This window comes from Hemiscyllium ocellatum, chromosome 19 (assembly GCF_020745735.1).
Source record: "Hemiscyllium ocellatum isolate sHemOce1 chromosome 19, sHemOce1.pat.X.cur, whole genome shotgun sequence".
Classification (NCBI taxonomy): Eukaryota; Metazoa; Chordata; class Chondrichthyes; order Orectolobiformes; family Hemiscylliidae; genus Hemiscyllium; species Hemiscyllium ocellatum.
The window spans coordinates 46,157,509-46,185,240 of record NC_083419.1 but is presented as its reverse complement, the minus strand read 5'-3'; the positions used below and the strand labels follow the sequence as shown (position 1 = coordinate 46,185,240).

General features: G+C 40.5%; 2 protein-coding genes across 2 annotated transcripts in view; one reads left to right on the top strand and one right to left on the bottom strand.

The window, feature by feature from the left end:
- The window catches only part of wnt5b (wingless-type MMTV integration site family, member 5b), a 145,122-nt gene that overhangs the window by 42,970 nt on the left and 74,420 nt on the right, over nucleotides 1-27,732 (top strand). The window lies entirely within an intron of this gene.
- On the bottom strand, nucleotides 53-27,093 carry LOC132824962 (F-box/LRR-repeat protein 14). Its single transcript, XM_060839879.1, has 2 exons — nucleotides 25,293-27,093; nucleotides 53-301 (listed from the first exon to the last, which is right to left on the bottom strand). Exons 1-2 carry the CDS (start codon nucleotides 26,484-26,486, stop codon nucleotides 161-163), a joined length of 1,335 nt encoding a protein of 444 aa, XP_060695862.1. The 5' UTR covers nucleotides 26,487-27,093; the 3' UTR covers nucleotides 53-160.

Below are 27,732 nucleotides of genomic sequence, written 5' to 3'. Positions count from 1 at the left end.
CTTGGCTTCTGCCAGAATGAATATTACAAAGGAAATAAAACTGAAAGTGAGAAAGAGATATCTGAAACATGCACCTTCCTATTGTCTGTTTCAGCTAAATTACTACAATTTATGTTAATGCGATTACTACAATGTTAACAGTACTTAGTGCTTTTTGACACTAACAAACCATGTTAAATACAAAACCCCTTGAACACAGCCATGTCACTGGCCATTGCATCTTCATGCTTTGCCCTATCCAGCAAAGCTTAAGTTGACAATACAACAAAGTTTTGAAGACACTCATCAGGACTGGGAGCATCTGTGGAGACAGAAACATTTAACATTTTGAGTTCATTATGACTTTTCTTCAGAAGTGAACACCAGGAGAAAACTGGTGGATTATATGTCACAGTAAAAGATGAGAAGGAGCAATATTAACAGGATGGAAGGTTAGGGTAAGGTTAAAGTGTGAAAGAGAATAGCATTTGTGGGTTTTACAAGAAAAGGTATAGAAAGTGGTCATGGCTATATACAAGAGAGAGAGGGTCCAGGGAACATGTTAATAGCAGAATATAGGACAGCTCTGCTGAAAGCAAACTGAAGAAGGCCAAATCTTGGGGAAAGATGGGAGCAGAGATGAGAAAAGCAAAATGGAGGGCAGAGTTCATGGTCTGAAGTTGTTGAACTCAATACTGAGTCCAGAAGGCTATAAGATGTCTAAATGGAAAATAAGATGTCATTCCTCCAGCTTGTGTTGGGCTTCATAGGAACACTAAAGCACTCAGAATATAAATATGAATCAGAGTGCTTGCCATTTGAATACATACAATCAGAAGGTTACATCATGCTTATGGACTGAGTGCAAAGGAATCTCCCAGTCAATTGGATTTGGCAAGTAATCTCAGCATGTTATTGGAACACCTTTGGAACAAAAGGGATAACTGGGAGCATCATATGTCAGGAAACAACCAAAAATGTCAGAAACATGATAATTTACCCGCATTTGGACAGAGGTCTTAAAAATACTTGAATGACCTCCAGTGTGAGACAGTAAAATACAAGATTTTTTTTCCATTAAGATTTGATATGTTAAAGGAACCTAATTCAATTATTGAATGCAACTTTTCTAAAACCTATGAAGCAATAGTTGTAGTTCTCTATATGTTACCTGGAAAATACAGCTCGGCTTTCTCATGCAGTTAGTTACACTTTGACCGATGAGTCAGATAGTACCTACTCTTTCTAGACTCTGTCACATTATTGAAGACACATTCATGTTTATTGAGGGAATAAAATAACAACACAAATGAATCTAAACAAGTGGAAAAAGGACATTTTAAAAGAGTGACCCCATTTAGTATGAAGCTGTTTCGGAAGAGTTAATTAGTATTAGCATCTGAGTCAAGAGATAGATGTTATATTTGTAAAAGTATGAAACTATGTGCCGAAATTGCTTGGGGCTTTCACCAGTCTCTCACTGTAAGTCTGAAAAATGTCATCCCACAAGGTAAAGGCATGCTTTCAACTTCCTAGGCTACATTGGAAAGCAGTGAAGGCTGATACATTGAATTAAATGAGGGTTGCTGGCCTCCACAAAACCCACAGTGGGTCCTGAACAGTCACATGAGAAGAGGGACTGAGCAGTGTTCTTATATAGAGATCAAGAAAACTTGGACCAGAATTGGTCAGAACTTCAGAAACCACTGAGCTGTACCAGCAGTTGCTGCTGTCCTGTGTAGATGTGCTGAATATGGTGCTTAAGCCTAACTTTCTAATGTTTATTCGTTTCCATCTCAGCCCAACCCTCAACTGATGCTTCGTCAGTGCTAGAAGGTAGTGTATCTATTGGGGCCTGAATTGTCAGTTCCTACAGAGGTTATTCCTTGCTGAGCAATTACGCAGACTGCATGTATCTCACAGCTGAAAAGGCAAAATGTAAGAAAGTTCTGTTAATTCACAGAAGATCTGAAGCAAAAGTGAAAACAATCAACATGCTATAATAGGTCCTGGAACCTGAGTCGTGGAGTACACATAATTCCCCAGTTTTCTGAAGTATATCAATGCTATATTTCTGTATTAGAAATAATCACAACAAACAATACAGGCTGATATTTGAGGGGGGGCTCAATTTGTTACATGTGAGAACATGAAAGAAGAAGTTGCAGCATTCACTCAAATTGCAAAGGAACCCAAGATTGCCTTTAGAAAACCAGCAAGATGACTAACCGATGGGCAGGAACATTGCATACATCAAATCTAAACGTGTAAACAGGTTGTAACCCAGCATCAAAAAACATTCTTTTATAAGTCATTAAATACCAGAAAAGATCCATGATCTATTTGAAGCATATGGAAGGAATTAGCTCCATCTTTTTAGTCATCTAATTTTTAAAAGTCTGATGATCTAGCCTTGACGAAAGCTTGTCTTCACATCTGGCATTCCAAATGCAGTTAGAGCAGGTGTGGGCACCATTCAAAAAGGAATTGCAGAAGTTGACAAAGCAATATGTGTTCAGTCATGTCACCAGCTTGCTAAAGCTTTAACAGATAAAGGCAGGGCAGGGCATACTTAAAATGATGAAGAGAATCCTGAAAACTGCATCATCCTTCTCAACTGGTACATTACACTGGTGAGATATTGATGAACTCACCAATTAAAAGGATAATATGGCAGACAAACCAAGATAAACTGTCAGCCAGCTCTTACCATTAAAGATAATAAAAAACACAAAAGAGAAGAAGATTTAACTGAAAACAAGGCAAAGAACATGAAAAACTTAGAAAATGACGAATTGTCAGAACAAAATGTTCGAATGCTAGTGAAAATGCAACGGCAAACAAATTTTGTGCTTAGACCAGAAACCAAAGATTCAATATCTTGTGAGCAATCTGACATACCTGTAAAAGCAACTTTTGAGAAGATTTGTAGCTTATGTTGAGGTTTTGGATGTAGGTTTGCTCGCTGAGCTGAAAGGTTCATTTCCAGACATTTCGTTACCTTATTAGGTAACATCTTCAGTGGACCTCATGCAAAGCAATGCTGAAAATTCCTGCTTACTATTTATATGTTTGGGTTTCTTTGGATTGGTGATGTCATTTCCTGTGGTGAAGTCACTTCCTGTTCATTTTCTCAGGGGGTGGTAGCTGGGGTCTAACTCCATGTGTTTGTTGATAGAGTTCTAGGAATTCTCGTGCATGTCTTTATTTGGATTGTCCTAGGATGGGTGTGTTGTCCCAGTCGAAGTGGTGTCCTTTCTCATCCGTATGTGAGGACAATGAGCAAAATTATCATTATTTACAAAATACCATGCAAGGACTGTAACAAACACTACATTGGAAAAACAGGCAGAAAACTAGCCACCAGGATACATGAACACCAACTAGTCACAAAAAGAGATGACCCTCTCTCACTAGTATCCTCACATACGGATGAGGAAGGACTCCACTTTGACTGGGACAAGCCAAAGAAAGACACACACGAGAATTCCTAGAAGCATGGCATTCCAACAGGAGCTCTATTAACAAACACATCAAGTTAGACTCCATTTACCACCCCCTGAGAAAAGGAACAGGAAGTGACTTGACCACTGGAAATGACATCACCACAGGAAATGGCATCACCAGCCCAAAGAAACCCAAACATATAAATAGAAAACAGGAATTTTCAGCATTGCATCGTGTGAGGTCCACAGAAGATGTTACCTAGTAAGATAATGAAATGTCTGGAAATGAATCTTTCAGCTCAGCGAGCAAACCTACATCCAATACCTGTAAAACCTAAAAGAGCCACCATTGCAGAGAGACTTTGGAATCAGGCTATGTATCCTGATGAAGAACTCTTGCCCAAAATGTTGATTCTCCTGATCCTCAGATGCTGCCTGACCTGTTGTGCTTTTCCAGCACCCCACTCCTCGACTCTGATCTCCAGCATCTGCAGTCCTCACTTTCTACTATGTACCCTGTAACCCAAGTGATACCTTCATTCAGCCCGCATTTAAGAAACCACAAAACAGCATAGCAAGAAAATCGAGGCCTATCATCATCAGCAGAACAATTTATTCATTAATAGGATGTGTTGCTGGCTAGGCCAGCTTTTGTTGCCATCCCTGTTTGCCGGGAGTGCCTTCGGAGGCAACTACATGGCTGTGAGTCTGGAGTCACATGTAAGTCAGACCAGGTATGACCAATTTCCTTCCTAAAGGGCACTAGTGAACCAGATGGGTTTTTCCGACAATCCACAACAGTTTCATGGTTATTATTAGATTGTTAATTTTTAAAAATGTATTCAAATTCTACATTTGTGCGCATGAATCAGAATGAAAGCTAATCATAGAGTCATAGAGATATACAGCACGGAAACAGACCCTTGGGTCCAACCTGTCAATACCAACCAGATATCCCAACCCAATTTAGTCCCACCTGCAAGCACCTGACCTATATCACTCCAAACCCTTCATATACTCATCCAGATGCCTTTAAAATGTTGCAATTGTACTAGCTTCCACCACTTCCTCTGGCAGCTCATTCCATACACGTACCACCATCTGTGTGAAAAAGTTTCCCTTTAGGTTTCTTTTATATCTTTCCCCTCTCACTCTAAACCTATACCCTCTAGTTCTGGACTCCCCGGCCCCAGCGAAAAGACTTTGTCTATTTACCCTATCCATGCCCCTCATGATTTTATAAACCTCTGTAAGGTCACCCCTCAGCCTCCGATGTTCCAGGGAAAACAGCCCCAGCCTATTCAACTTCTTCCTATAGCTCAAATCCTCCAATCCTGGCAACATCCTTGTAAATCTTTTCTGAACCCTTTCAAGTATCACAACATCTTTCTAATAGGAAGGAGACCAGAATTGCACACAATATTCCAACAGTGGCCTAACCAATGTTCTGTACAGCAACATGACCTCCCAACTCCTGTACTCAATACTCTGACAAATAAAAGAAAGCATACCAAACACCGCCTTCACTATCCTATCTAGCTCCCAATACCAAGAGGAATAAGCCCTGTATCCTGGAAACAGACAATACAAAGTCATATGAAAACCAGATAATCGATTTTATTTAGCAGTGATTTTATAGTTGTTTGAACTGCTTCCATGAGAACTAGAGGACTGTTCAAACTTAATTGTTTGTTTTTGATGTAAAGGTTTAGTTTCCTTCTCAGGATAGAGATGTATTGCTGTGGAATTGAAACCTTGCATTGATATGAATCACAGGATGAAGACTAACTGTCCCCTTTGATCCCAAGTTGTTTTACGATTACCAGCTGCAGTGTAGAATCAAAATGGCTACACACAAGAGAACATATTTCATTAGCTCCGAATGTTGTGAGTCATAGTAACTTAAAGCCACCAAAGAGCTATTTGCTTTACTCCTATTCCCTGTCTTTCACTCCCATTCCTGATGAAGGGCTTATGCCGGAAACATCGAATTTCCTGTTCCTTGGATGCTGCCTGACCTGCTGCGCTTTTCCAGCAACACATTTTCAGCTTCTTTTTACTACATGCAAGCCCTCAAATTCTGAACAAATCTATATTATCCAGCATTAAGCTTCCTGACTATCATCAAAAGTTTCTCAGTTCCTCCTACTATTGCTTTAACTAGAGCCTCTCATCACTGGGATCTTCAGTTGTTCACTGCATGGTGAGTTTCACTGACTGGGCCAATGTTTGTTGTTTGAGCCACTGGGGACCATCTGCTGTAGGTACATTTACATCACTCTTGGAAGGAAGTTCCAGGTTTTGTGACCAAGTAACAGCAACATATTTTCCAACTCAGCATATTGTGTGACTTGTAGGGTAGTTTGTGGGCACAGGTGCTCCCATGCATTTCCTGTCCTTGACCTTCTGGGTGGAGGAGTTCATAGATTTTCAATGTGCTGGCTAGAGAGTCCTGAAAAGTTACCAATCTGGTATGCTGCTTCTCTTGTGCATTGTTGGTAGGGGGAGTGAATGCTTAACATTCTGAATGAGGTACCAATTTAGTAGGCTGCTTTATCCTGTGAGTTTCTTGTGTCTTGTTGAAGCTGCATTAATCTAGAGAATATTCCAGTACTTTCCTGATTTGTTCCTTGTAGAGGATGGAAAGGTTTTCTGGAGTCAGTTAGTGAGTTACTAAATACAGACTTCCCAACCTTTGATATGAATGTGTACCTCTCGTCTAGTTGAGTTTCTGGTCCGTTAAATGTGATTCAGTGGTGGCAATGCTGTTGAATAGCACGTGGGAATTTGGGAGTTGTTGTTGGGGGGGTGGGGGGAAGAGATGGTTGGATTCTCTTTCTTTGGTGATAATCACTACTTGAAATTATGTGGGGCAAATGCTCCGCTACTTTTCATTTCATGCCTATGTTTTGCTGTATCTGGACATGCTTCATTTTTTGATGAGTCTCACTGCAACCATCAACAAGCGTGCCCACTTCTGATCTTAGGAATGAGGGAAGGTCATTGAAGCAGATCAAGGACATTACCCTGAGGAACTTCTGCACAGATGTCCTGGGGTGCTGAGAAAATTGACATCCAACAACCACAACCATCTTCCTTTATGCAGGGTATAACTCCAACCAGTGAACTGTTTTTCCCTTGATTCCTGTTAATTCTAGCTTTTCCAGGCCACCTTGATGTATCACTAATCAAATACTGCCTTGATATCATAGGTAGTCACTCACATCTCCTGAGTTCAACTTTTCTGTCCATGTTTTGATGAAAGTGGTAAAGCGATTTGGAGATGAGTATGAACCTAAACTGAACATCTGTGAGCAGGTTCGGCTGAACATGTGGTGCTTGAAAGCAATGTCAACCTTGCATCACTTTACTGATGGTTCAGTGTATCTGATGGAATAGTGTTTATTTGGATTAGATTCAAGGTGCTTTTATGGACACGATATATATGGGCAGTTTTCCATGTTGTTGGATAGTTGCCAGTGTCATAATGTGCTGGAACAGTTTAGTCAGGGGCATGGCTAGTTGAGGAGCACAAGTCTGAAGTACTGCAACTAAGATGTTACTAGGACTCATAGCTTTTGCTGTATTTTGTAATAGCTAATGCATTTGTTGCATGTCCTGATATTACAGAACATGAGATACTTCCTGCACATCCCCTGTGTGCGGGCAGGGCAGGGCGGTCAGTTAGGGTCGTGGGTGGCAAAGGAAGAAGGGGTTATGGCAGCATATTGGTGAACTGGGTAAACATAATGAAAAAAATGCATCTGTTAGAAAGGAAAGAAGATTTCTTTTTACACTGGTCTTTCATTTCAGTGCTCACTCCAAATTTACTGCTGTGCATCTTAGAATTGTGCTTGGACTTCCAGTTATTTAATACAGATAATTCTTTGCATCCACCAAATCTGATTCTTGAATTAGTTTTGGGTACAATTAGTGCACTGGCTCCCAGTCAATATTTCCTGATTTTGTTTGGACTGCATGGTGATTTGTCTATGTGGGGTGCCTGTGCAGGTGCTGTAATGTAAAGGAATGGACAAGACCTTTTGGTGGCTGCATGGCTGTGTGGCTTCAAGGAGACATTAAGTACTAAATGCAAACTGCTTGATTAAGACTTCTGAAAACATGAGGCACATTGTAAGCAACATTCAAATAACATTCATTCCATACAGTGTCAGACAATGACCATCTCCAACTAATTATCTCCCCTTTTCTATCAATGGTGTTACCATAATTCAATTCCCCACTCAATACACTGGGAGTTATTATTGAGTAAGAATTCAACCAGCCATATAAATATTTGTAGATGCAAGAAGAGGTCAGAGGTTAGAAATGCTGTGATGATTAACCTTCTGTCTCTCCAGTGCCGATCCATGAGTAAAATGGAAAACACTCCACTTGCTTGGATGGATGAGGTTATAATGGCATTCAATAAGCTTGACACCAGTCAGGACAAAACAACCCACTTGATTGGCACCATCTAACACCTTTAACAGTCATTCCCTGCACCACGGATGCACAGTGGCAGCAATGTGTTCTATGCTTTATTTGTTTCTTGTGCTGTCTAAAGCTTTTTAACACAGTTGATCATACCAACAATTCTTAATTGTTCCTCCACCTATAAACCCAGCCTCTCTACATGTAACTTCTCTACCTACTCATTGATGTTACCTGCTTGCCCTTGGCAAAATTACCCACAAACAAAGCATCAGCTTTCACGTGTCAGCTGATAACACTTGGCTCTACCTCTCCAATATCTGACCCTTCCACTCCATTTGTCAAATGTCTTGACCATCATCCTAGGATTGTCTTTGTAAATCTTTCCTGTATACCCCCTCTACGACATTCTTTCTAAAATAGGAGAATAATTATGAGAGTTTCAACTTCATTATTCCTGACACACATCAGGAGTGAACAGCAAGAAATCCCATTTTTTTTGCATGATTTTTTAAAAATCAAAATTGTTAAAATGTAACAAGTTATGATTTCAGACTCTCTTGAAATATTCTCAAGGCATATGCCAGAAACAATAAAATGAAAAGGCCTAACCAGTCAGTTGTACTGTTTAGCATTACCTCATTGTTCTTTTGTGCTCTCATTTATAAAATGTAGCTTTCCATAATCCTCCCATTAGTTAAAAAAACCTGTCTAGCCCTTTGACTCTCTACACTTGTGTTTCTTTCAAAGTTTTACCATTGATCCTCTCCTTTTTCTGCCACTCAGAAATGCAATACTTTACATTTCTCCACATTAATTTTCACCTGACATCTAGCTACCCAATCTGCTATCCCATCTGTCTTCCTTAAGTTTTACTCAATCTTTTTCACAGTTCATTTACATTAACTACCAATTTTGATATATTTTCCTTTATACCCTATGAATTCTGGGAAGTAACATTTTGTGTATTCCCGAGCCCAAAAGCCATTAATTGAAAGATTCTCTCCCTCTGTCCTTTAACCAATTTCCTACTCATACTGCAATGTGATCTGTAATTAATACAGTTTAATTTCATTAGCAAGTCTTCTATGTAAAGATAAGGTCACCATTGTCCTACTATATCATTGGCTGCTCTGTCTTTAGAGAGAGACAACTAGTGGTGTTTTAATTTGAGAGTCACCACCTCTTGGGCAAGGGGAGAGGTTGAGAAGTAGAGTTCTTCATACTGAGCTCAGCCGGTGCAGGAATTGAATCCACGCTGTGGCATCACTGCATCACAAACCAGCTATCCACCTAACTAAGCTGTGAAAATCCCAATTCAGCATTTGCCAGATTTCTTCATCTGTAAACTGTGAAGAAGTAGAACATGGATATATTTGTAAAGCAGGGCAAACATTTGGAAGAAGAAATGGTCAACCATCTTGAAAGTTCCAAAGGGATTAAGTTGGATGGACTCATGGTTGCAGTGATGTGAAATGTAGTCATTCAGTAGCATGTGCTAGCTGATAAATTCACAACGTATCAACATATTCTTATTCAATGGACTGAAAACAACCTTATTTAGATAGATGTAGCAGCATGAACTATGGAAGAGCCAACTCAGGATACTTCAGAGAGCAGTACTAAAAGAGACCGGAAAAGTTAAAAAAATCTAGCTGTCATTGTGTACTGATTCCCAAAGACACGTGAAAGAAACTGCAACAAAAGATAACAAGATATTGATAGAATACTTCAGGATAAAATGAGGGACACCTCTTTGATACTCAACTGGTTGCTTTATATCTATGTTCCTCTCTCCAATTTTGGTTCCCTAAATGGTGGATGATATATTGGCCCTGGAAAAGGTCTAGAGCAGATAGCTAATAGAACTATACCAAGCTTAAAGGGTTTCAGCCACTCGGATTAAAGGACTTTGGCCAAATTACTTTAAAGCAACACAAGCTTGAAGATCATCTGACAGAGAGTTATAAAATAATTAAAAAGCCAGACAGCAACCCTGTTGATAACTTTTAGTTTAGCAGTTAAGAGAGGTCCAGAGGACATAAGGCTGAACAAAATAAGATTGGGAATAGATTAGATGTTAGGCCACACAAGGAAGAATTTCCAAGAGGATTGTCAATCACTGGAATTTTTTTTTATTCCTTCACGGATGGAGTGTTTATGTGGCAAGTTGAGTAGAGTTTCAGGTCAATGTGAACCCCACGTTGATAGAGTCATAGAGATGTACAGCACGGAAACAGATCCTTTGGTCCAACTCATCCATGCCAACCAGATATCCTAAATTAATCTTGACCCATTTACCAGCATTTGGCTGATATCCCTCTAAACCCTTCCTATTCATATACCCATCTAGATGCCTTTTAAATGTTGTAATTATACCAGCCTTCACCACTTCTTCTGGCAGCTCATTCCATAAATGCACCACACTCTGTATGAAAACGTTGTCCATCAGGTCCCTTTTATATCTTTCCCCTCTCACCCTAAATCTGTACTCTAGTCTTGGACTTCCCCACCCAACGAAAAATACTTTGTCTGTTTACCCAGCCATGCCCCTCATGATTTTGTAAACCTCTATAAGGTCACCCCTCAGCTTCCAATGCTCCAGGGAAAATAACCCCAGCCTATTCAGCCTCTCCCTATAGCTCAAACCCCTCTGCCTTGGCAACATACTTGTAAATCTTTTCTGAACCCTTTCAGAGTGGTGCATTCAGTGATGGTAACACCACTGAATGCCAAGGGGTGGTGGGTAGATTCTCTCTTATTGGTAATGGCATATGTGTAGCATTTGCCACTTGTCAGCCCAAACCTGGATATTGTACAGATCTTGTTGCATTTGAACGTGGACTGCTTCAGTATCTGAGGAGTAGCAAATGGAGGGTGCTGAACATTGTTTAAACATCAGTAAATATCCCCACTTCTGACCTTGACATGGAGGGAAGGTCACTGATGAAGCAGCTGAAGATTGTTGAGCCTAGGACACTACCCTGAGGAACTCCTGCAGGGAAATTCTGGAGTTGAGATGACTGACCACAACCTATGTACCAGGTATGCCTTCAACCAGTGGAGAGTTAGACCCAATTCCAGTTGATTTGAGTTTTGCGAGGACTCCATGATGTCACACTCAATAAAATGTGGCCTTAATGTTAAGGGCTGTCACTCTCACCCCACCTCTGGAGTTCAGCTTTTTTGTCCATGTTTGAAGCAAGGCTGTAATGAGGTCAGGAGCTGAATGACGCTGGCGGAACCCAAACTGGGTGTCACTGATCAGATGTTGCATTCCATCTCTTTACTGATGATCAAGGGTAGACTGATGAAGCTAGGTTGAATTTGTCCTGCTTTTTGTGTACAGGACATACTTGGGTAATTTTTCACATTGTTCGGTAGATGCCAGTGTTGTAACTGTCTTGGAGGAGCTTGGTTTAGGAGAGCAACAGGTTCTGGACCACAAGCCTTCACTACTATAGTCAGAATATTGCCAGAGCCTTTGCACTATCCAGTACAACCACTGCTTCTTGATATCAGGTGGAGTGAATTCAAGTGGCTGAAGACTGCGATCTGTAATGCTGAGGACCACTGGAGGAGGCCACAATGGATCATCCATTCAGCACTTTTGGCTAAAGATTGCTGCCAGTAATTCAGCTTTATCTTTTGCACTGATGTTCTGGCCTCTTCCATCATCGAGAATGGGGATATTTGTGGAGCATCTTCCTCCTCCAGTGAATAGTTTAATTGTCTACCACTCTTCATGACTGGACGTGGCAGGATTGCAGAGATTAGATCTGCTGCTTATGTTGTTTGGCATGCAAGTAGTCCTGTATGTTAGCTTCACCAGATTGATATCTCATTTTGAGGTGTGCCTGGTGCTGCTCCTGTCATGTGTTCCTGCACTTCCATTGAACCAGGGTTGATCCCCTGGCATGATTGTAATGATTGAGTGGGGATAGGCTGGGCCATGAGGTTACATATTATGCTGAATACAATTCTGCTGCTATTGATGGCCCATCTTGAGTTGCTAGATCTGTAGGAAATATGAGCTATTTAGCATGGTGATAGAACCTCAGAACACCATGGAGAGTATTCTCAATGTGACAGCAGGACTTTGTCTTCACGAGGACTGTGAGCTTGTCATTCTTACCAAAATTGTCATGGGCAGATGTATCTGCAGCCAGCAGATTGGTAAGGACAAGGTCAAGAATGGTATTCCCTCTTGTTTGTTCCTGTGCCACCTGCTTCAGACTCAGTATGGCAGCAAAGTCCTTTAGGATTGAACAATTGATCAGTCAATAGTACTGCTGCCAAGTCACTCTTGGTGGTGGATTCCAAAATTCCCCCATTCAGAGTACATTTGGTGCCCTTGTCACTGTCAGTGCTTTCTCCATGTGTTGTTCATCATGGAGGAATATCGATTCATCAGCCAAGGGAGGATTGTACATGGTAATCAGCAGGAGGTTTCCTTGCCCATGTTTAACCTGAAGCTATGAGACTTCATGGACTCTGCAGTCAATGCTGAGGATCCCCAGAGCAACTCCCTGACTATATACCACTGTGCTGTCACCTCTGCAGGATCTGTACTGCATTTGTGACAAAACATATGCAGAAATGTCAGAGACATTGCCTGTAAGGTATGATCCCATGCGTATGACCATATCAGGCTGCTATTTAGCCTGTAAGACAGTCTTCTTAATTTTGGCACTAGCCCCAAGATGTTAGTCAGGAGAACTTTGTAGGGTCGACAGAGCTGTTTCTGCTGTTGTCTTTTCCAGTACCTGAGTCTATGCCAGGTGGTTCATCGGTTTCATTTCTTTGAGACTTCATAGTGATTGGTACAACTGAATAGCTTGCTAGGATCTTAAGAGTCAACCACATTGCTCTGGGTCTGGAGTCACATGTGCAACACCAGGTGAGAATGGGCCGATTTCCTTCCCAGGAGGTCATTAGTGAGCTAGATGAGTTTTTCAAACTGACAATAATTTCATGTCATCAGTAGATGCTTCATTCCAGATATTGTTTCTTGAATTCAAATTCAACTATCTGCCACAGTGGGATTCGAACCTGGGTCCCCAGAACATGATGAGTTTCTGAATGAATAATCTAGCAATAATACCACTAAGCCTGAGGAATTACATTGCTAGATGATATGGTGGGTGTTGAATGATTTCTCCTTAGACCTGGGTGTTGCTCAATATTTCCCTTGAGCTAAGTGGCTTGCTAAGTCATTTCAAAGGGCAGTGAAGAATGAACCACTTTGCTGTAGGACTGGAACCATGTGGGCCACATGAGGGGTTGGGGAAGAGGGGAGGAAGTGAACTAGGTGGGTTAGTACAACAATCAATTGCTATGGTCACCAATGCTGCTTTTGTATTTTGATTTATTGATTGAATCAAATTCCACCAGCACCATGGTGGAATTTGAGTCCAAGACCCAAAGGATTAGTTTAGTCATTGGGTTCTTTGTCCAGTGACATTACCACTACAACGCCATCTCCCCATCTCTCTGTATACCCTTGTGTACTCGAGCTGTACTCATTCCTGACTGGGGAAGAGGCCATACCATATGAAAGATCTTTAAAGGTTACTCTTAGTCTATGTGATGTCCTGGACAGGTTTCAATTGACTGAGGTCAGAGAAGACTTTCCCCTGGGTTTTAAACTCTGGGTTTTAATTTGTTGACATTCTCTGGAGAATCAGATGGTTCTAGGTATGAGTTTGGGTGGGATAATCTAGTAATAGTAGAGATGTTAGAGGAATGTGAAAGAATGTAACCCTCATGGTCTGCCATCATGGCTTGGCACAAGTTTGATGAACCTGCTTATTGTATCTGTCCATTTGGTATATTCACATACATTTGTAGTGCCAGTCAGAGGCACTCTTCCAATGCTGTCTTGAAGGAATAAGCACCTGGGTTTCAGTCTCATACCCGCCAAGACTAATTTGCTTTAAAAGATACCAAAATAAAACCCTAGTGGGCATGTGTCATCAAACTACATTTTGGTTATTCTCCCATATGCTGTTATAATACAATGTTGTCATTGATTCGTCATTCCCTCCTTAAGAAGAAGAAAACATGGAAAATTAATTGTTAATTTAGGAAAATAAAGTGGGTGTTCAAGATGTAAAATACTAATATTTGATTATTAACTTAATTACTTTACTCGTATTTTGGCTTCAGATCTCTTCGTTCCAATTTCACAATTGTGGCTGTCTGGATTTTCCCCTCTTATACATGGCTTTGATCCTCCCTCTCCACATGGTTCTCTTTGTTCCCAGTCAGGCTTGACTTGTTCAGTATGTCTGCAGATGTCTGTTTGCCTGACACTCCCAGCTGTCAAACATTAAGGCTTGGATTCAGCATTTCTTCCTTTCCTCCACAAGAAAGTTAAGCAAATGCAAGATATTTCAGCCTCCAAACATAAATAAAAGTTCTGCATTTGATATTGTACATTTAGTCTTATATTGTTAAAGCATCTGTTTTGTGCTTCTTGATTATAAAGAACCTCTTGAACAGGTTTTTAGTATTCAATTTATATACATTAACACTAAAATTCAACCTACATTCAGGAACATAAATCATTATCAAGCTGCATGCCAAATCAGTGCTATTTTTAACTACCACTCACCTCTTTCTCCTCCTCTTGAGGGTTAGGTTTCATTGCTAGTATCAGTTTTGAGCAAGTACCAGTATAAACTGAAGGTGGAGCTGCAAAAGTTTCTCTACATTCTGATTTTTATAGCTACCTTGACAATGTGTGTCTTCCTGTCTAATTGCTGTATAAATCCTGCAGAACAATTATACATGTTCATCAATTTTTTGAGTCAGTACAACAAAATAATCTTGTGTGCTCACTTATCGAGATGTTGCACTCAATCTAGCTGTGCAGGAATAAATAAACATTTCAAATTTTAGCACTGGATTGAACTACAAATAGAATCTGCATCTGGATTGACTGTGAATATAAAAGCAAATCATCTGAAAGATTGTGAATATAGATATCGTCATGAACTGATTACTGTGCAGAGGGTACATCAAATACTAAATTAATCGAAACAATTTCAGTATTAACTTGCATTTACTTGTGGCTTTAACATAAGAAAATGTCTCAAGCCACTTCACAAGAGCATTATAAGATGAAATTTGATACTGCGGTACATGAGATGATATTAGGGAAGGTGGCCAAAAGTTTGGTCAAAAACATTCATGTTAAGGAGCAGTAAAAGGAAATTGGGAGATAAAAATTAAAGATGAATAGATTTAGGGACAGAATTTCAGAGCTTAGGGCATAGGCAGCTAAAGATAGCCACTAATTATGGAGGAGTTCAAACTAAGGACACTTCAAGAAGCCAGAATTAGAGAAGCATCAACATCCAAGAGGGAGTAGGCCTGGAGATTACATTTTAGGGAGGGGTGGTAGAGATGGGTAGTTGAGTTGAATGATCACGAGTTTGCGATGGGTAGTATGTTGGTGAACAGGACTGTTTCGCAGTGGTGTTGAGATACCAGAGGCAGGAATTATCTTAAAATAACAATCATCAGTTTGCAAAATAGTGTTAACCAGAGTATGTTCAAGCAAGCAAGTCAGTGATAAATACATTTATTGATAAAATAAGCAAAAGCACTATCTGGTCCACTATCCTGCTATTAGAAAATACTAGATTTGATTTCCATTTGGTTAAAGTAACTTGATTTCAAATGATATGCTCCAAATTGGCTCCGTGCTTCAGGACTTTGGAAGATGAAATCGTCACTCAAAAATCTTGCTCAACATTTGACGTCAGTGGTTCCTGTTGATAAATGAATATACATTGGGTTCTTGCATGACTTTTAATTATTTATGCCAAATAACCAATTGGCACTTGTCAGGATTCTGAATATTTGCTAGTCTCAGGAATTATCCTCAATCAAGTGTCAGTGTCCTTGACAAGACAAAGAGAAAACTGACTTGTTATTAATTGTGTTTTGTAAAGATTGTGATGGTACTGATTGTCTAGGCTTTAAACAGAATGAAATATAGAGTCATAGAGTGATACAGCATGGAAACAGACACTTTGGTTAAACTGGTCCATGCTCATCAAGTTTCCCAAACTAAACTACAGGCCGTTCTGGTATAATGTGTGTTTCATCAATCCAAATTGGCTATAATGTGAACAACGAATTGTGGACACTGAAGAACACAGACTTTCTGCTGAATGAGTATGGCAATCTACAACATCATTTTGACCGCAATTTTCTGTAGCTCAACCTGAGCTACAAATCTTCTCCAAACTCTGTTTCTATAGCAGTTTTTCACAGTGCGAATTTCTATAGGGGAAGGTTGCAGAGGAACGCAACTGTTGCCTTAGAGCAGAACGACCTGAAATTCCATTTACCAGTGTTTAACCTACATTCCTCTAAACCTTCCCTCTTTATGTACCTGTACAAACGTATTTTAAATGTTGTAACTGTACCTGCATTTACCACTTCCTCTGGCAATTCATTCCACATACAAAGCACCTATGTGCGAAAAAGTTACACCTCAAGTCCCTTTTAAAACTTTTCCCTCAGCTTAAAGCTATGCCTTCTAGTTTGGAATTCTCCACCCTGGACAAAAGACCTTGCCTCTTCTCCCTATCCATGCCCCTCATAAACTTATTTAAGAGCATCCCTCAACCACCTGTGCGCCAGTAAAAAATGTCCTAGCTTATCCAGCCTCTCCTTATAACTCAAAGCCTCCAGTCCCATTAATATTCTTGTAAATCTTTGCCACACCCTCTCCAATTTATGTCCTTCCCATAACAGGGCAACCAGAATTGTACGTTGTTCTCCAAAAGTGGCCTCACCAATGTTCTGTAAAACTGCGATATAATGTCCCAACTCCTTTATTCAATGGTCCGAACAATGAAGGCAAGAGCGCTAAATGCTTCTTATTCACCCTGTTTAACTGTAACGCTGTTTTCAAGGAACTATATAACTGAACCCTTAAGTTTCTATTCGACAATACTCCCTATGACTAGGTCAGTTATGTATCCATCCTACCAGCTCACCACAGATCCCATGTGATTTCACCTTCTGTACCAGCCTACCATGAGGCACTTTGTCAAAGGCCTTGCTACAGTCCAATCAGACAAAATTCACCATCCAGACCCCATCAATCACCTTTGTCACTTCCTCGAAAAACACAGTTTATGAAGGACAACTTCCTCAGCACAAAACCGTGCTGCCTATCCATATTTTTCAAAATGTAGTAAATCCTGTCCCTAAATATCTTCTCTAATAATTTCACTACCACAGGCATAAGGCTCATTGGCCTGTAATTTCCCACATTATCCCTTAAACAAAGGAACAACATTGGCTTTTCTCCAATCTCTGGGACCTCCTGTGATGAAGACGAGACAAAGATTTTGTACAAAGCCCAGCAATTTCCTCACTGGCCTCCCTCAGCATTCTGGGATAGATCCCATCAGGTCCTGGGAACTTATCTATCTTAATGCTTTTCAAAACAATACCTCTTCTTCAATACCTTTGTTAACGATAAACTATTTTGTTCTGCAAATGCATTGGTGCATTCCTGTGTCTTTAAAGTAGACTTAAAATTTATATATTTGAGATACATATTTAGAAATGAAGACAAGAAACACAGCAAAAGCCCATAGGTAGTGGTCCAACATTATTATACAGGAAAATCACTTAATCTGGCCTGAATTTCATTTGAAATTGGTTGTCAATTTTGGTGAGTTTCATGGAGGATTTTTCTCCATAAGCCCGAGTGAGTTTTCTCACTCTATCCCCACAAAGTTGCACCATGCATTTCTGGTGCCTCGCTCATACTCTCACTTACCACAGACTGGGACTTCCTCGGATTCCTAGCAGCGGTGTATCTTTAAAAAGCACCTGCACACATGGTCAAATGCTGGCAGACCACAGCTTGGTTCCTGTCAATTTCCCCAAACATGGCAGATGGAGGGAAATATGCCTCTTGCTTGATTGACTGGGACCTGGAGGTTCTGGTGGTTAGGGTTATGCATGGAGAATGCCCTGAAATGTTGGTGCTTGATGTCCAAATTGGAGGGCTGGAGTTGCCAGGTTGCTAGGCTTCCATGCTGGGATTTGTTGCTGTCTAGTTTCTATCCATGGGTGGAAGAATGTAAACTTCATATCGATACAGTGAGATGTAATTAGGAAGATGTCAAAGGATATTAATGCATGTCTATTGGCCTCTCAACCCTCACTAGTAAGATTCTTGTCTCATTGTTCTATACTTTGTTGAAAATTGAAACCTTTTGCTCTTGATATTGGGAATCTCTTTACTGCTGATCTCTCAATTCTCCCAACTTTCTCACCAATGCCCATATTGATGTAGGGATAGGGAAGTTCCATCCTCCATCTCTAATGCCCTTTGGTTAACCCAAAGTTAGCTTAACTCCAATTCTTACAGATACCTTTACTCCAACTCAGTCATATGTTGTACAACTTTAAATATTGCAGTTGCTTTACTTCTGGTATATTCCATATTAATTTTCATTCGCAAACTACTCACACCAAATACCAAGGATTACTCTATCTCTAAATAAGTTATTTCAGATACAGAGATATTTACAAATTACTGAGAATACACCATACTTGTATGGCTGACTCCATTTTCCTGTTAGCTAATTGTAATGTTTACATTTAATATAGAACTATACATAAAGCAGGAAATTCTACTTTATTATAACCATTTTTATGAAAATGGGGGAAAAAAGTTGCTAATTATTACATCTCTGACGCATTCAATTAGCTAACGCCCATTATGATTGGACAAGCTCCTCACTGCATATCCCATTTGGTTAACCTCACAGAAATGTTTCCAAGTCATCCTGGTAACCTTATGGTGATAAAGATACTGATTCACCTTGAGAATATCAAAACTACTGAAAAATGCTTCAATTCCTTGATCTATATTTTATAATAGGCACACCCTATTTAGAACCTTAATCTGTATCAGTGAAATTGTGCTTTGATTTACAAATCATGAAATAACTATTTGTTAGAGAATAATTGGTTATACATGAACCCAAGTTCACAGACATTTTTTAACCATCTCTAATGACAAACAGACACAGCAGAATAATGTGGTGTGAAAATTGGAATAGCACAGTTAATCTGATATCTATCTTGTTGGTTGTTGATTTATGTTCATTTAAACTACTAGACTTGCAGATACACTGTTGCTTTTTATCCATCCAACACAAAGAACAATTTATTAACAAAAAACCTACAATATAAAACGAATAGTGGCTGTGAGGTATTTCCCTCTTTCTCTTCATTCATGACTACTTTTGAAACGGTTTCCCTGTTATCCAGTCTCTCCCTATCTCTATATTGTGGAATGGAAACATAAGCAATTTAAATGTTGTGTCCTTTGTATGAACTTCCCTAAAAGGAAATGGCTTGTCTCTCCAATCCTAACAATCCTACCTCACGTGATTCAGTGGTGTAATATACTGGTATACCAACATTCTATCTTGTCTGGGTCAGACTTTGACAGTGTTCAGTATAATTTTCAAGCAGAAGATCCTTTGTGAAGATCACAATCTTTAGTATTCAAATTTGTTTTCAAAAGATAGAAGTCTTTTGATGCTTAATTATGTAGTTCTGACAATACTCCTTTAAATAGCAAAATCTTCATCCAAGTATCTGGGTCAAAAAATGTTTATTTCATAGAAGTTTATTTTCATTATCAACTTAGTATTTCTTCTGAACTACTTCATTGAATTAAATTCAATGAGTTTTCAAAAATGTATGAACTTCCTGGTGGTCAGTCTCTCTAATTAGAGCAGACACAGAAACAATTCAAAAGCTTACCTAATTATTAATGAAACTGACAATGATTATTTAACACCTGGAGATCGGTGGCTTTTTGAAGCAAATATGAAAGATTCATTTTCAATAGGATTTGACATGTTGATTTCATCCTAATAACAAATAGCTTCTTTCATATCAATACTGCAGTTGGTTCAAAACATACTAAAAAATCTAGTGGCTATTGATGAGAATTCCTATTACCGTGGCAGAAAAAATGAAATCACTGTCAAGGCTAAACTGCTAAAATGTGTTTCAGACCAAAACATTCTGTATAGAAGTTACACCAAATAAGCTGCATTCTATTAATGTCCACCAATGGGAGGTTTGATGTGAACCCAGGACAAATCTTTCCATAATAAAAGTTTGCATATAAATATACATAAGACACTGATCATATTTAGATATTATCTCTGCTATCCAGCAAAATATAAGAACATTATTGTGTTGCATCTTAGCATTTAATCAATGGAATGTCTGACCTAATATGATGCAAATCTCAAAAAGTGAAGCAACTCCAACCAGGCTTATTTCCAGTATCATGGAATAAATACCACGAATTAATAACATGTATGAATGAAAGGATGTAGTTTACTCCTGAATCTAGATTTCTATAAAATACGAAAACTACGCTTCTGCTGTTTCGAGATTATTTGGCAAAAAGACTAGGTCATCTTGCTGGTTGATGTCATACGACATTCGACAAATGACAGGGATGAATTGGTCATGGTTTGAAAGTGGTAAACACAAAAAAGCCCGATTTGTTTTGTGACAAAAAGCACAGAAGTGTTTAGGCCATTTCAAATGGGGACGGACTTCAGGTTGGAAGAAACATCAGTTTGCTCTTTGTTTATCTTCTAATACCACTAATACTGTGGACAAAACAACTGATTAAGGTCACCAAAGTAACTTCAGCATATTGCTATTCAATGCTGACAGCATATGTAATACAAGCTGATGTCCATATGGACAACAGAACATGACCTTTATTCGATCATGTACATGCAAAGTGAAGCACGTGACTATGGCAGGGACTCACAAACTATTTTCCAGTGTGACCAATTTAATTCACCAGCCACTTCTCGGGGCAATTAGGGACGGACAAAAAATGGCTTGGCTATCCAGTAATACTGAGGCCATGAATAAATATACATACTTTAAAAATCTATAACTTAATGTAAACCAGATGTCAGCAAAGCAAAACAGCTGTAAAAAGGCATAGCAATGTTTAGTATATCATTTGAGAATCACATATTATAAATCAACATAAAAATGTTGGATATAAATATGAAAATGTGTTTTTCTTAAGAAGTACTTTGTAGAAATGCTATTGTTTTATAAACTCATGTTGGTTTAAGCTGATCTCTCTATATTTCCTGATGACAGAAGACTTGGCGAAACACCTCTGTCCCACAAATGCACTATAATTCATCCTTCTCCCACACCCTCCATATATTCTTCCTATTCCCCTCAACCCCCCACTCAGTCAATAGTTCCTCTTCAAAAACCATTCGCTGCTACTCACTGGAGGAGATCCTCTCCCAGTTCCCTCCCTGTTACTTGCTGAGGAACTCCTCTTCCCAACTGTCTGTCCCTAATAACTCATGTCCTTCCCAAATCTCATCCCACTATCACCAACTCTCTCCTGTCCACCACACCACACTGTCCTTCTCCACTCTTCCAAAATCACTCAGCAACCTCACCTTTCCTGTGGTCTAACAGCATCACCAGGCCCACAGACCTCTTCCTGGCCAAGCTATCATGACTTCAAAGTTTTCATGATCGAGTTCAAGTACGCCTGCATTGCTTATCCCTCAGTACCAAACCCATGAAGACTTGTACTCCCTTATTCCTCCTACACCCACGAAACTTGGCCTCTGCTGCTCTCTGTCCCCAGTTACCAGCCCGAACCCTGCGGAAGGTCAGGTTCTGTTGCCTCTTCCAACTAGAGTCATAGAGATGTACAGCACTGAAACAGACTCTTCAGTCCAACTTGTCCGTGCCGACCAGACATCCCAACCTAGTCCCACCTGTCAGCACCCGGCCCATATCCTTCCAAACCACTTGCCATCAATTAGGCAACAGAAGAGCATATACTGTTAGTAAGACAGCAACCGGGACAAGGCTGGTGCAAGGCTGACTGGCAGTAGTTGGGATTTAGATCTAGGCATGAACTCCAATGGGGGTCCCCACACTTAGGCCTTGACTTTGGATGTCGACTAAAAGCATACAAAATTGGAGTTGAATGCATGCACTGACAACCATGAAGCGGCAGAGGGCAAAAATTATTTCCAAAAGCAGAGTATCATACTCAGGCAAAACCAAAATCTGCCAAAAAATAGGCAGAATCTTTTCATCCCTGATATTATAAAATGGAAAGAAACAATTTTGAATATCTATATATTTCTTTTAGAAAATAATTTAATCTTACCTAGATTGAACTTGTTGGATTTAACAATTAGGTTCTCTTTTATATAAAATGATTTTATAAAGAGAACACATCCTACTTTTAAGTAGCACTGGCCTTTAGTATTTGCCACCTTGATAAATCTTTTGTTTATCTCACTGCCTTTGAATCTACCTTTAGTTAATGAAATTTGGGAACTGAAATCCTGTATTGGAGCTTGTGGGTATTATCCATTTCAACTTGCCCACTGTTGGTTCTGTGGTCATGTCACCCTTTTGTACATAATTACTCTGGAATGGCTTTTGTTTGTCTACACATTTGTGGTGTTAATTGACCTAAGTGTTTAAAATTATAGTAGAAGTTTCATTATGACTGTCATGAATGAGCTTGAAGAATTATTAATTTGTATTGTTATTTGAGGGAACAGCATTTCATAATTAAGGCAAATGGTGGAATATCTCGAGCTTGTGTGGGGCACAAATTCCTAGCAGCTAGTTAAGGGATCAGTTGTTGCAAAAAAAATATTTCAGCCATTTTTTTATTTTGAAAAATTATTTATCACAATTACCCTCATCTTAGAAAGTGAACAGTAAAAATGATTTTAATTAGATGCAGTGAATTTGAAATGTGCATTTCTAATAAAGATACCAGAAGTTGCAAATGAAACAGATCGGTTTTCCATCAGGCACAGTTTTATATCAACCAGTTGAAGATGAATTTGTGTTTGAGATCCAAGTGCACAAATACCCTACTTAATAGCTTTGGATTATATAGATGATCTCTGCTGTTTGAATGTTACCATGTTAAGCAGGTTCAGATAGTCTTCTCATTGGAGGGGCAGGAAGGTAACAGAAGCTTAGTCATTTTTAATTTACAGAACTTGCCCTTGGAATACTGTGAAGTGGTTTCATTCATCTGTGTCCCCTCCCCCACATAAAATTTAAGAAGTAGGAGAAATTAATTTCTGAGATGGACTATATGCTATGATTGAGAAATATATGTAATGTTAAGAAAGAACACAACCCACAATTTTAATCTGATATTTGTTACCTTTAAGTGAACTTAGGTATCTTCCATCATGGGTATTATATTTTGACTATTTTGTTGGAATAATTTCTGAGATGCTGAGATAATTTCTATTCCTGAGATGCTGCCTAACCTGCTGTGCTTTGACCAGCAACACATTTGCAGCTGGAATAATTTCAGTCCTAATTGACCTGATATTACATAGTTTTTTTTAAAAAAATTTTCTTTTATATTTTAAAGTAACTCCAACCTATGATGGCTATGGAAAGAGCAGTTAAAAGGCACGTCATCATCAAAACGTTATGTACAATGTGACAGTAAAGTATTAGGGTTGTACCAAATGGCAGTCCTGGCAGCTGGAGGTCATTTCCACCTTAAAAAGAAAACCTACCGGAAAAAAAAAGGAGCGTTTATTAAAAAGGTGGTTGAAAAATTCCAGATTGGACAAACCTCAACGAAATATTTATTTTTAACAGCTATATTCTACCATGAAGCTGTTAAAAGCTGACACTTGTCTGTTGAAAACATTAAAATATGGTTAAATCAACTGTCTTATAAATTAAAAATTATGAAAGCCATTGTGGGATCGTTAAAATGCTCATTAAAACAACTTGGGGCAAAAAAAAGTTATATAAAAAAATCATTCACATCTCCAGTAACTCGCAGAACTATTACATATTCCCAACCCACTTTTTTTTTGAAAGAACTGCTGCTGTGACTAAGTCTTGGAGCAGCCTTCTTCCCTTCCGCTTGAAAAGCCGATTAAACGCGCTCAGAAATGGATAGGAATGCTTAAAGAAAAACCTCGGGGGCAGGACGAGGATCCTGAGGGAGCTGCACACTAAGCTATTTGGTATGCATGAGCGGGCAAGCAGAAAAGGAGAGCGCCGTAGCTTTTTAACTTTGCCCAACAATGCCGCGCCAGCACCGGGTTCGCTCAGACCATCAAACCCCCTTTCATTTTTTTAAAAAAAACATTAACAAAAAAAAAATTTTTTAAAAAACAGCGACGGGAATCGTCGGGAGGTTTGGGAATACGGTGCATAGTGTAAAGAACAAGGCTATCCGGGTGAAAAAGGAAACCTGATCAGACAACAAGAGAGGCTCCACAAAGCTGCCCTCGACTGCATCTCGTCACTGACAACAAGGCGCCATTGGCCCACTTCCACCACCGTACTTTTCGAAATGATCACACACAATAGGGGCACTGACACTTTTTTTTCCAAAACATACGTCATATTTTCCCGTCTTTATTATATAAATATCAGCTTTTTTAACGTTTACTGTAAGAATATAAAACGTTTAAGTATCATTTACAAATTCACATACAGTACAATTCAAATATAGGGTTGATCAGCAGGATTTTTGTTTTCCTTCAGCAACTAACTGCCTGCCTGCCCTTCGGCATCTCGGCCCTGACAGGCATTCAATCCTCGGGAATCGATGATTCTTCACTTGACGTGGTCGCCCTATTTAAGGTAGAACGGGCTTTAATCATTTCTAAAAAGGACAGGGAAAGTAAGTCCCCCACAAACTGTTGTAAATCTCGACCGAAAAGAAAAGCCTGTACAGCTGCCAGATCAAGGCGTCTACTTTCCAACTTCAGTTCTTTTTTTGTTTCCTTTGCATAAAACTATAGTTCGGTGGTTTTTGACTTGAGTGCAGCCAAGTCTACGAAAACCAGCGTCATGTGTGCTTCATAGGTTATTTGTAAAAAGGTTTCCAGCCAACTTTATTTTCATTGAAATATATCTTTTTTTGTCCACAAAAGGGTAACGCTGTAGACCAACCAGAGGCGGGGAGGGGAAAGGTTGCTATAAGGACAGATCTTACTGTGAAACTTCTTAATTTCAGGGCACAAAAGAAAACGAGGTAGCCTTGAATGTGTCTATCAGCAATATGCATATTATCAACAAAACAAAAAGTGTGAACAAAATTCCAGAAACAGTGACCACCGTCAGAATTGCTTTTTGTTTTGCAATTGAAAACCATGTTGAAGGATGGGAATACTGCAACTTATTTGATAGCACAGTGTGGAAATAATTTGCCGTGTAAGTTACAACAAAACGAACATCACTTTTTAAAGTCATAATTTTTGGAGGAATAAAAACAACAGTATACTCCTGTTTTGACAGCAATGGAGGCGATTCTTAAGTGTTTGTTTTAAACAAAATTTTTCACCTTACTTTTTCACTTTCAGTCATCTGCCAGAGTCCCAAGTTAAGAACTTTCAGGCAGGGAAGTTGCGTTATTCTTTCCAATCCCCTTTTGGTGATTTTTGTGCAGCCGTAAAGATCAATGCCAGTGAGTTGGGTCAAGTGGTCAGCTATGAGCTCCAGTCCTTTGTCTGTAATCCTTACACACTGGCCGATATTTAGGGTCCTCAATTCGTGCATCTGCCGAGCCATTTTGTTGATGCCGTCATCACTTATGTGGCAGGAGCAGAGGGAAAGCGACTTGAGCTGAAACAAGCCTTGAGCGATGTAAGCCAGGCTCTGGTCGCCTATCTTATCACAAAAGGAAACGTCCAAGCCCGTCAGTCTCAAGCTGCCCATGGCCAAATGCATGATGCCGGTATCGCTGATGTTGTCACAGGACCTCAGGTTGAGACTCCACAAACTGGTCATGTGTGATAGGTGCAACATACCCGCATCAGAAATCCCACCGCAGAAACTCAGGTTGAGAACCTTAAGCTTGGTCAGGCCTTTGGAGATGTGTTTTAAGGAGAGATCCGAGAGTTTCTGGCAGTCCTGTAAAGTCAGATACTCGAGGTTTAAGCAGCCTTCCGCAGCGCTCCTGGTCATGCCAGCCAAATGGCCGATGCCGACATCCGAGACATGCCGGCAGCTCCTCAAATTTAGGCTCTTGAGTCTGTGCAAGCCCCAGGCAATGAGCAGAAGGCCGGTGTTGGTGATGTTGCTGCAGCCGCCCAGCTCCAGCACCTCCAGGTTCTTGAGGTACTGCGCGATTCGGCCCAGGCTACTGTCGGTGATCTGTTTGCAGAGGCTCAGGTTCAGCACGTTGAGGGACGGGATCTCCTGCACGAACGCGTGCCCCAGGCCGATGTCTGTCAAGTTGTAGCAGCCGCTGAGGTTGAGGCTCTCGATGTTGGGCATACCCTGGATCACGTAGCTGAGGCTACGGCGCAGGCTGAGGATCTGCACCCGCCTGATGCCCCTGGCCTGCAGGCTGGGGAACAGGGAAGGGTTGGCTCTCCTCAGATGCAACTTGGCTTCGACCCCCCTCCAGACGGATTTGTGGTAAGCAGCGTCCCTCCAGGCCGCGCACACTTGTGCCGCTCGCCCTTTGTCCCGCACGTCCAGATAACTGAAGATCATGGCTAAAATCTCCGGGAAGAGACAGGAGATGTGCGTCTCCATATTTTTTTGACCCGATCTTCCCCACTGGCCTCTCTCCCTTTCTCTCTCTCTGTGTGTCTCAGTCTCTCCCTTTTTTTGGGGGGGCCAATCGATCAATTCGCGATCCCCGGGACTGCGTCACGTGACCGTGCTGCTGCTGCTCGTTGCGCAGTCGGATTCAAACTGCAAAACCCGTCGGCGCATCAGAAAAGCAGCTTTAAAACTCCGGGCTCTCAGCCCAAAGGCACGGCTGCCGATGCATTCCCCACCCAGGCTTGCATTACTTTAAATCGCGGGGGGAAGGAGGAGGAAGGGGGTGGATTAAAAAGTGGAGGCCGCGGAGTTGTTCTCTCTGAATGGTTGCACCCACCCCTTCGTCGTCCTCCTCCATCGGAGCTCCTCGCTCTCACTCTCACGCCTGCAGCCCGAGGGCTTCCTGCGGCCTTTGTCTGATCTTTTCAAACCCACTTGGCAGGCGCGCAGCATTTTCCATCGCGGTGGGGGGGGGGCGTCCCCCGGAAATTAAAAGCAGCAGGAGAACCGCGCTGCCAGAACCCGAGCCTCCTGCGCGGCTCGGGAACGGCCTGACCCGGCTGTCGTGACCCGTTCGCTTTCCTTTGACGGGGAAGCATAAATGATCTGTGAGTTGGAGCAGCGCCGTGTGCGGTGCTCGGACTCCCCCCGCCGTTCCAGCCTGCAGTTGGTCTCGCCCAGATGGAACGGCAAGAATCGTTCCCTTGGTAACCAACTTCTTACAATTCACTTCACTTTCCATTAACCCTGGGGTAGCCGGAGCTCAGGCAATGAAATAGTGAAATAGCCTCTCTCTCTCTCACCTGGAAATCCCCCACGACAACCAAATGCGAACTTCTCATTCTCGTTTTGTTTTAAAATAAAAAGTACCCTCATCCCGAGTTAGAAGACGATATGTTGCCGAATGCAGCAAAATCCTAATTTACTACTTAATGGCTTTTAATTTAAAAAAAACTATTCGTGCAATGTGGGCGTTGCATTTATTGTCCACCTCTCTTTGCCTTGGTGGTGGTGAGTTGCCTTCTTGAATTTTTTTTGTGGGGGGTAGGGACATGAACAGTGCAGAAGGAACGTGGGAAATACTTTACATAGGTGACTACATACGCTTATAACCTGAACCAATGCAGCTGCGTTGTGAAAGAGAATGTTTCTTCACTCGAGAGGATTGTGAATCTTTGTGGAATTCTCTACCCAGTGATAAAATCTATGATTCTATTCTATGCGCATAAACCTG